At 38.5% G+C, this 10,635-nt stretch overlaps 1 protein-coding gene across 2 annotated transcripts in view; it reads left to right on the forward strand.

Moving 5' to 3' along the window:
* The first annotated feature begins 7,665 nt into the window (after positions 1 to 7,665).
* Positions 7,666 to 10,635, forward strand: part of rnaseh2b (ribonuclease H2, subunit B) — a 9,431-nt gene continuing 6,461 nt past the window's right edge. The window contains exons 1-4 of one of the 2 annotated variants that reach the window (XM_014011703.1): positions 7,666 to 7,895; positions 8,334 to 8,402; positions 9,209 to 9,316; positions 9,645 to 9,721. In XM_014011703.1, coding sequence (XP_013867157.1) covers positions 7,832 to 7,895; positions 8,334 to 8,402; positions 9,209 to 9,316; positions 9,645 to 9,721 — 318 coding nt within the window. In that variant the 5' untranslated portion in view covers positions 7,666 to 7,831. The remainder of the gene's footprint in view (positions 7,896 to 8,333; positions 8,403 to 9,208; positions 9,317 to 9,644; positions 9,722 to 10,635) is intronic. The other variant, XM_014011702.1, reaches the window with a different exon arrangement.

Below are 10,635 nucleotides of genomic sequence, written 5' to 3' on the forward strand. Positions count from 1 at the left end.
CACTCACCCTAATGTATTTTCTCCAAATAAATGGTAAATGGTACTTAACTTGATGATGTAAATTACCTAATTACTTAGCTTGTCGTGTATTTTTCTGTTCTGTGTTCTATCTTGGGAAAATTAAAACTGAAGTTCAAACATTTTTTGTGATTCATTCCTTTTTTATTCACCTGTCAAAGGCAGATGTAAAATGGTAAAGTCTCAGCCTGGTAAAAACCAGCATCTTGTTCTTTACTTTGCTTTGTACAGAGGCCAGACTCTCGGCTATTAAGAAGCGATTGCTTTCTGGAGGCGTGGACTTTGTTGAAGTTTAAAACGACTGGATCTGATTTTACCCAATCACTAATGTTTGGCTGTGAAGTATGTAGTGTGCCAGCTCGATCATGAAGGAAGCTAAGTTGAGAAGCTTACCAGAAATTGCATGCACTGTCAACAACCATCCACATCATCTTTGCCAGCAATAAAATGTCTTAAACATTCCTCTTGGTCTGACTTTTATTGCTCAATATTTGGAAGCTTCATCAACACAGTCTGAATGGCTTCGTTGACTTCCTCCACTGTCGTTATTAAACTACAGGCAGACTACTAAAAGCACAGAAAATCTAAGTCATCGTTCACAACTCCTGTTCGYTGATTGGCCAGTTTAAAACTCTACTGGAGAAATCCATGTCAATGGAGAAAACCGAGATAGAGCAGARAAGGGAGATTAGAATCGAACAAAAATGCAATGGCCAGTAAAGTCTTCACTTTCTCTTGTTCTGCACATAACTGTTGATCTGCTCAAGATAACTTAACAAAACTTGATACATATTTGCACCATCAACATCTTTTTTTTCCATCCTCCCAGTAAGGTCAAGGTCAAAGTTTATACAAGGTCTTTGTATGTCTGGACCATTGCTAGAAAATTCTGTATTGTTGTAATAATGTAATATATGCTGTACTCTTCTTACTTATCTGCAGTTGTGGGACAGGTCTGCCTTTCATCAGGGGATGTGAATGTCCGTTGACAGTGATCGGAACTGCAAACAGCTCAATAGTTTCATAAGTCTGCCCCATGGACACATGCTGCTAGTTTTAGCTCATTGCTGTTGCTAAATCTCATGTGATCTGATTTAATGAAGGAATAAATGTGCAGAAAAACCTGATGTGTCCAACAGGGAAGATTTTTTGTTTAAAAGTTTATTTGTGAGACAGAAACTAGAAGATAAATTATCAGAACAGACGGACTTGAACCAAACACAGAAAGCTAAAAACAGAGAGGGTATTTTATCCAACATGGTAAGTCTAGTCTTGACCTGCTGAAGGGAGACAAAACAAACGACAACAACAACGAAACAAAGCAACAAAATAAATATTAAACTATAGGTGTCCTGTCTTTTTCTAGAAAATGTAGTGCAAATTTTAAAATTTGGTCTGGCTAGAAAAGGTCTGCCCCACTAATGTTTGTGCTCAGGAGCTGTTACTTACCGGAACCCTGAATATCACACAGAGCTGCAGTGAATGTAGTACTGAAAAGTGAAAAAGATTATGCCATTATGACCGGCACAATAAAGGCTGTCCACCAAAACTCATAAACCAGGCAGAGAGGGCATTAATCAGAGAAACACCTGGGAGGCCAAAGAGAACCATGATGGAACTGCAGCTCTTCTACAGATTTAGGAGTGTCTGTCCAGGAAAAAAAATCCTCAAAAAAAGCTGCATTGTTTAGAATTAGTTTTCCAAATATGTGTAAGAAGTTAACAGATAAGAGCAAACTTGAGTTTTTAGGCAATCTAGAACACCATCCCCACAGGGAAGCATAGAAGCGGCAGTATCATGTTATGGGACTTTTTTTTTCACCAACAGGGACTGTGAAACAGGTCAGAGTTGAAGGGAAGACGGATGAAGCAAAATATAAATGAGTTCTAGATGGAAACAAGTTAGTCTTTCAGAGATTTGATTCTGTGATGGAGGTTCACTTTCCAACAGAATAACGACCCGTAACACAACGCTGAAGCAGCTTAATATACTAAAAAGAGGCAAAACCCAGACCTCAATTAGACTGAGAAAAATAATTTGAAAATTGTTGTACACAAGCAGTGCCCATCCAACCTGAAGGAGCTGAAGCAGAATGGGCAAAAATGTAAGTGTCTAAATAGACCAAGCTCAGAGATGAACCTGATGAGACTTGAGACTAAGCACTACATATACAAATGCAACTTTTTCTTCTTTTGTTATTTCAGACTTATTCAAAACTATTTTTTACACATTTAATTTATTTAATCAAAGTATTATCCATCCATTGATTATTTTTTTACCCGCTTCTTCCTTTCAGGGTCATAGAGGTCACTGGTCCTCATATCCAGCAGTCACAGTGCAAGAGGTGGGGTACACCCTGGACAGGGTGCAAGTCCATCACAGGAACACATAGAGACAAACAACCACCCGCTCTCCCACTCACACCTATTTAGAGTTACGATTTAGCCAAACATTCATGTTTTTGGTCTGTGGGAGGAACCAGCAGTAAAACAATGCATGATCGGAGACAACATGCAAACTCTACCCAAAAATCTAAAAAATAAAATTAGGTTTTCAATTCAATTCTTTTAGAATTTTCTACCTGGACTATTGAGATGAATCATATTTTCTACCCAGAAAGGTCAGGATTCGATCCAGCACCCCTCTTCTAAAATGTTTTTTTAGAATTTAATTGTTATCCATCTAAAAATCTAATTAAATGTCAGACTGCAAGACAGCAAAACACAAACAATTCCCAAGTAGATAATTTTGAAACTCATTGTAATATCCTCAGCCTTTTTTTTTTTTTACAGTAAAATAGTAAATGGTCTGAACTTATATACGGTAGTGCTTTATCAAGCTCAGTCGGACCCCAAAGCACTTTACACTTGCAGTAACACACACACTTTCACACACTGATGTTGGTCAGCTACATTGTAGTCACAGCTRCCCTGGGGCACACTGACAGAAGTAAAGGCCCTCATGGAGTCCAATCTCGGTCCTTAAGGGCTCTCGGTATCTTGCCTGTTTTATTTGTTTACCTGTTGCAACACAGTATTCAATGATTGAATTACCTCTGCATGTTCCGCAGAAGCCTGTTAATCACCCAATCATTCAAATCAGGTTGGACAAGAGAAGCATCTTAAACATTCAGGATAGTGGTCCTCGAGGATCAGGATTGGACACACATATTCACACAACTTACTGTAAAACAAGAGGAATACTTAACTCCTGAGCAAAATATTTTAGATGCCAAAATTTGAAAAGATATTTTTTTTTTAAACAGGGTATGGCTTTGATGTCGACCACGGCCAGCAGGTTACTGTTTCACATTCACCTTGGAAGTTAGAGCTGATGTCTTTGATTAAAGTCAGAAAACCAGTTTAATTTGGTCTCTGTTTGCAACTCTGAGAGTCTTTTAATGCATTAACAATCAAATAATGGATATCGGCACCAGTGACCCATGCAGTGACCTGGAAAAGAAGAAGCAGGTAAAGATAATAGATGGCTGGACGTCATCAGAGATTGTTCAGCACAAGTGGGACTAATTTAACAATTTTTTAATTTAATCTGATTTTTTCAGACTGATGAACCTCTGCCCATTTTTACTTCAGATATTCAGCTTTTCTAAAATGTTCTCAGTCCCCTGGACCTGTTGCCAGTGAACCTAATGAGTTTCAACATGCTCCTCTAGTTAAGACTTGACTTTTATCTTTTCATTAAGATATATCACCATGAAAAATTTACTCATTCATTTGAGTGAAGACTGCTTGTTGTTACTCATCTGTTTCAAAACACAAAGGCCTCCACTTTACACGAAACACTTAATGGTCAAGCCATTACACCATTCCCACACATGGCGAGGGAAAAAACCACATTTATCCCAGGGTAGGGCAGAGCAGTGGATGCTGGGAATCAGGACTCACCATGCTGTCAGTGGTAGGAGGGAAAAAAAACTTCATCTGAGGAATTACGGGAAGAAACATCTCTCCAGTGAGAAGACTGGTGAAACACTGCATGAGTGTGTTTGTGTGATTAAGTGTGTTGACTACAGGCATCTTACAAACATGACTGAATGAACAGCATTTCAGTGACATTCTCCACATTCCTTCCTGTGAATTTCCAGTCAGCGCGAGCCTGTTTCTCTGACATCACTTGGAGGAGAAGAGAGGAGGAGGAGGAGAAGGAGGGGGATCCTCTACCTTCTACATTCTTCCCGCTCTCCCACAATCCCACCCATATTTGGAAGCGAGAGGAAGGGAATCCCAGATGATGACTCAAATGCTTTTCTGCTGCAGTGGGAAACTCTCCACACATCTGTTTTGCTCTGATTATGGGCTGCGAGGACGTCAAAGTATCCTTATTCAAAAAAATTGAGTTTTTGCATTTTTTAAGTTCAAAAATGATTATGTGGTTTTATGCACGACATGAAAGCCCCAAGCATCAGTTGTATTTCTAGTTATAGTTAGATTCTCCTGGCAGCAGCCTCGGATAAAAATGTCCCTTTTCTCTCTGAAAGGAATAGTTCAGATCTTACTAAAGTGGGCTTATGTGGAAAGGTTATGAACAAGTAATATCTTACCTGTTGTGGATAACTGTTTATGAGAAATCAAGATGTGCTCTGATCAAACAAATGAGCTAATGACATGCAGAAGTGATACAGAGAAACCCATGATGCATCAGCATATTTCTTATAATCCAGGACTAAAGGCTGGTTTATACTTCTTGTCGCACGTCTTTTACCCCCCGCTGAGTGAAAAAAAGTTACGCAACTTCCGTCTGCACTCCCGCTGCGATCCCCCGGTGACAGCTGTCCGATACATTGCCCCCAGTCAGCGCTCCGAGACATGGAGGTTGCAGCTCGGCCCGTGTGATTGGTTCAAAGTTTGTGGGTGTTTTTGTTTGTTGTATCACTCCGCTACCCAGTACTCGCTTCCAGAGGCCGGTTTTTGTTTGTAAACACGGATAGTTTCGAAGAGAAACTCGCAGAGGTGGTCCGTAGGTACAAACATCTATATGACTTCTCTACTGCGGAGTACAAGTAATGCCAAATGGCAAAAAAAATTCATGGAGGGAGATTGCAGAAACGTTGCAAACAGAGGAGGCTGTCTGCCGCAAACGGTGGCGGACTCTCCGTGACCGGTTTACAAACACCAAACGGAGAATGCAGGTTCGGAGCGGGGATCCTGGCGGGACCAATCCAGTTCCTCCGTTTTTTCTTTTTTTGCCCCCTTTTTTTTTGCTGGACACGTACATTAAACACCGGGGGACAACAACAAACATGACAACATCCAACACAACGGACTCACAAATCGAGGTAAYAAAACACCCTCGCTAGCCTAATTTTTAGAGAAAATGAAGAGATTTATTACAGAAGCTTAAATATAAAATCACGCTTGTCTTGCTTGACGTATGCGGAGGGAGGGCAGAGGGAGGGATTACTATAATGTATCCCCGACATCTTCTCCAAGTATAAACACTCAGTGCAGTCAGTGACACAAACGCAATTACGTCATCGCTGGGCCACAGCCGCACGTCTTGCATGATGAATAAACAAACCTTAAGGAGGGGAGGCGTCTGCAGCTGAGGATGAATGAAATGAAGACCAGGTGTAGGTGGGCATGGCAGGACTGAGGAGCGAAGTTTAACTGTTGAAACATACCAATAATGGCTGGAAACACAGGGAGGCAACAAAGAAAATATACATGGACACTAAACACCATAAAATAAACATGAAAATAAAATTCAAAACAGAAAAAAACCCCACTGATCTTGACACTTTTCCTCTAAAAAAACAGCAGGTGTGTTTGTCTAATCATCATGAAAATGTGGTTTGTGCAACACAAAATTAAGTCTAAGTTGCAACATCTAAACATAGTTCTGCCAATACATAAAATATATAACACATTTCATTAATTCATAAAAACAACAAAAAGTCCATATAGTATCAATTTATAATAAATAAAAATAACCACGAATGGCTGTTGATGATGAAATAGTCTATTTGTTTCTGTAGTAGCAAAATATCTCATGATGATTTTGATTAAACCCTCAGAAAATAATCACTTTATGTCTGTAACTCAACTTTTGAATCAACCTGATTCAAGATGGCTGCCACAGCTGATTGACCTCGGTGGCCAAAAAGATAGCTAAAGGTTCATTCAATCATTTTACAGAAAAAAATAAAAAATTGCTGTGAAATTAGCCGAGTCATTACAACATTTCAGCAGGCAATATAGAATGCTACTTTTTATATATAAATAAATAAACGTATAGAGGGAGGAAGGACATTTGGGTAGAGAGAATGACATTTTTCTTTAAAGATTTTTTTTTTGATGCAAGATTGATGGAATAAAGTTTGAGAGACAATCCAGAGGCTTCAGACTGGGGGTCCAAACCATAGACTTAAATTTAGATCCACTTTGTTCTCGCATGCTGATGACAGAGCAACTCAACTCTTTGGGGCTTTTCTGTGGTCCAGTGTTTTTAAAAAGGCCGCTGTTGTTCTCCCGGGCCCGCCAGAAACACAGACGTTCCCTCAAGCAGCCCAAAATGAAAGAAAGGCTTTCATGGAATATTCTATTTAGCTGCACAGGCTGTCGTGTATGATTCCCTCGAGAGCCATAAAACAAGTAATTCACAGACAATATCTCACCCATGCTCTTTTTTTTTTTTTTTTGTCACAGCAACATAAATCACACTGATTTCAAGGAGGAGCTGATGCAGCGTTCAAAGAGTTTAGAACATGTGTTGCTTAAATTTTGGCAAATAGACTTGGAAAGAAAACTCATTTTTGTATGGAAAAAAATGTGGTAAAAAAACACAAAATCAGAGACTGAAAATAAGCAGGTTGTAGAATCATGTGCAGACCCTAATTTTCCTCTCATAATCCCTGTAGAGTAACAGATCACAAACATCTCATTTTCTCATTACTAAAACGAGCCTAATAAAAACCTGTTAATGGACTGAGAGTCACAGAGAAAAATTAAAAGCCATAAAATGTATAAAAATGCCCCTAAACAACTGGTTATAGTCAAATAAAAAGGTTGAAAACACACACATGCAACCTTCCTACAGATCATTTGAGCATCCATAGGCACAATGCAAAAAGAAAGGAGGGAGGGGAGAAATTACAAAAAAAAAAAAACAAAAACAAAAAACAAATGAGTCACTGAAAACCAACTGGGACACACAGTGTCACATCCTGAGAGAGAAAGTGAACGAGGCTGTCCTCTTTTTGAAGCACAGATGGATCCCTCAATCTGTTGTATGCCAGTGAGCCAATGGGCAACCAAACACCAAACATCCTGGACCTCAGAGCAGTGACTAAAAACTCAARTCAGCAAGGATGTATCAGTTGAAGTGGGCGATAAAAGATCGGTGCAAATGAAACCTCAATCATTTTTGGCAGATTTAAACAAAGCTCTCGGGCGTCATCTAGTGGCTGCATGGATAACCTACAGGATGCTCTGACGTCAATCCGGAATATACCAAATGTTAAAAAGCAGGGGTGATTAGGTTAAAATAAAAATATAAAACAACATATTTATATGCCATTTTTTGAGAACATGACGAAACAACAAGCGTTTATTTTACGTCAAATACATATTTTTAGAAAGATAGTGGACATTTCTTGCGGATCTTTGTTTACTTTTAATGTTTTCGTGTACTTGACAGAAAATGGAAGAATCGGAAACGCAGAGAGGCGCCCTTTCTGAGCTCATGTTGTCAGGCTAAAGTAGCTACTTCCTGCAGTTGTAACCTGCGAATATTATTTAGCTCGAGAGAAGGATTCGGCAGCAGAAACTGACCAGTTTTAGTTTAATTCAACAACATGGCCCCTAAAAAGAGACGAACGCCAAACACACAGAATGACAATTGGGTTGTAATTTCTGCAGGTAGGTTAAGTGTGTGTGTGGCTGATACTAACACATAACATTTATTAAACTTCAATAACTCACCGATGTCTTGCTTCAACTAGGGTTGCAGTTGTTAGTTTTAATGCTAAAGGATTTGAACATTAACGTCAGACAATAAAAGACAACGCTAACGAATGCTAACTACCTAGCTGATTGTTATTCAAATAAACTTTATCAATAACATGAAACAACGTCACATGTTAGGTATTGTACATAGACCTTACAATGGGTGCAGAACTTCAAAAGTAAAACCAGACTATGCGTAGAAGAAGAGAACTAAATGTATAAAAGCTGTAATTTAGTGCCCACAGTTTCACCATATAAATTCAAAGTTTTATAATAAATTCTCTCATGTGGTTTTTGCATCTTTTGTTTTTGGTGATGGTCCCTAATGTGATGTTATTCTTCTGTCTGCAGACTCAATAATAAACTCAACGAAGCACAACAGTGATCCAGCTTTTTTGAGGATGAGGAATCCCTCAACAGGTTTAACTTGTTTATTCTTAATCTCTTGTCTTGTTTTGTACCAAAGGTGCTTTTTTAACTTTACTGTGATGATGAATAATAATCAGAAGAGGGATAAAACAGTATTTCAGGGAGGCCTCATTCTTTTAAACTATGYGACACTAAAACACGATTTTTAGGAGTTACAATACTTATTTAATAGTTAATAAACTATCATTATCCAGCCTTGTGGCATTTGATGCTATTTATTACAAATAATGTTTTCACTGTAGTAGCTGCTATTACTGTTATTAATATTAATAATACAGTTCCATTGTATTTTTAAGCTTGTGGCACAGACAGTACCAAACAAAGATAATTTTCTCCAGATATGTTTGCTATAATAAAAGCTATTGTAAAAGGTGGGCAGAATTGAAGATTATGTTCACATTTCCCATCATTATAAACATGTGGAGTACCTGAGGGATAATATGAGTGGGTGAAAATGTTAATACATGTTTGTTAGTAGTGGCATGTGCAAACACAAATGTCTACAGATTTCAATCTGGACTTCTTAAAACACTTTCCACCAAATTTTGGAGTATCGTTTGTTAAGTCTTCACATTTTTCACATTAGTTCGATCTGTCTCAATTGAACCACCAATAAGAAAATGTGTAGTGTAGATATAAAGGTGTGTTTCAGATGGACTGTTGACATATCACTACAATGTCAAAACCTAAACCCAGGTTTCTGTATGTGTCTCATGGGCTTTCACAACAATTTCTTTCTATTTGTGACCAGCGTTTGCAGAAATGAAACTGACACGGTTCCCGTTTTGTTGCTGCAGATGAAGCGTCTCTGTACGTGCTGGGGAGTGGGGATTTGCAGCTGTATGAGGTCAAAGCATTTGAAGAAGATTTTCACTCTTGGTTTGTTGGCCAGACTGTACAGAGAGGTGGGTGCTTAATCTCAATGCAGTCCAAAGAACATAATCTATGAAATGTTGCTGATGTCATATGATCAATTTAGAAAATCTCAGAGGTCATACACCCTCAGAGAAACCTGAAACATATTTCTGAATACAACAAAAGCTGATGTCAGAACCAGACGGTCTGTAACTGACTGTGCTTGCTGGGTTGATTTATTAATTTGAAGTTCTGATTAATGGAAAATGATAACTTTGACAGGTTAACGAACCAATATTGCAGTTCCTTTTAGTCTTGTTACATACATTTACCACATTATATCAGTGTCTGATTTTTGTTGTGTTGTCTTTTAAACAGATGGAAGACTCATTTTTGTCACACCAATGGATCCTCTCTATCTAATTTTGCCCTATCTAATTAAATCTGGCAGAGAGGTAAGAGTGAAAGGGCTTCTTATAGCACTTCAGTTTCAGTGGAATGTTTTGTGCTGCTCCTCTCTGGATCTTAAACCTTGTTCACACTTGCTGTTGTGAGGCTGTTCTTTCTAATTCATGTGTCCTGAATGTTCCAAAACACAAGAATTAGAAAGATCCGGATGCACATGTTCGCACTTTGCATTATGATGCAACTTTCTTTTCAGACTCTTGACTTAGTCACATTAGTTGCATAGTTTTGGAGACATTTCWATAAACCCTGTGGTGTTTAACAAAACAGAAATGGAGGAAGAAAGAAAATTACCTGTGAGCTCAGTTTAGTTGCAACACAAATCTGTGCTAAATTTTCAAGATTTTCTTTTCTCTACACCAGAGAAAATCCCTAAAACCTCACTGCCTGTGATGCATTGAGTGTTTGTCTTATGCATGTGCAGTCTTCAGTGACCCCAGCCTGCCACATTTAGTTTAAAGCTATGTTTATACTGCAGGTCTTAAGAGTCAGTTCTGATTTTTTTGCTCAAATTCAGTTTCTTTTGGGTGCTCATCCACGTTGTAATTTAAATCCAACYGCCTTCAGACTCCAGTGTCTTCAGCCCTGAAGCGTCCTGCATGCGCAGAAGAAGAATGTAGATGCTACACCAGGGGTGCCCAACTTTTTTGAACCAAGACTTTTGAAGTCGGCAGTTTGCCGAGATCTACTCGTCCAGTCTCAGTATCAAAAAAACATAATTTTTCGTTTCCCTACTCCTCACTTCTTTAAATAAAACAGAACGTAATGTGTTGCTAGTTTTATTTAATTTAAAGTATTGTCAAACAAAACTATACTTAACCTTATACAGTGGGGAAAATAAGTATTTAGTCAGTCACCAATTGTGCAAGTTCTCCCACTTAAAAAGATGAGAGAGGCCTGTAAT

This window comes from Austrofundulus limnaeus, unplaced genomic scaffold (assembly GCF_001266775.1).
Source record: "Austrofundulus limnaeus strain Quisiro unplaced genomic scaffold, Austrofundulus_limnaeus-1.0 Scaffold83, whole genome shotgun sequence".
Taxonomy (NCBI): domain Eukaryota; kingdom Metazoa; phylum Chordata; class Actinopteri; order Cyprinodontiformes; family Rivulidae; genus Austrofundulus; species Austrofundulus limnaeus.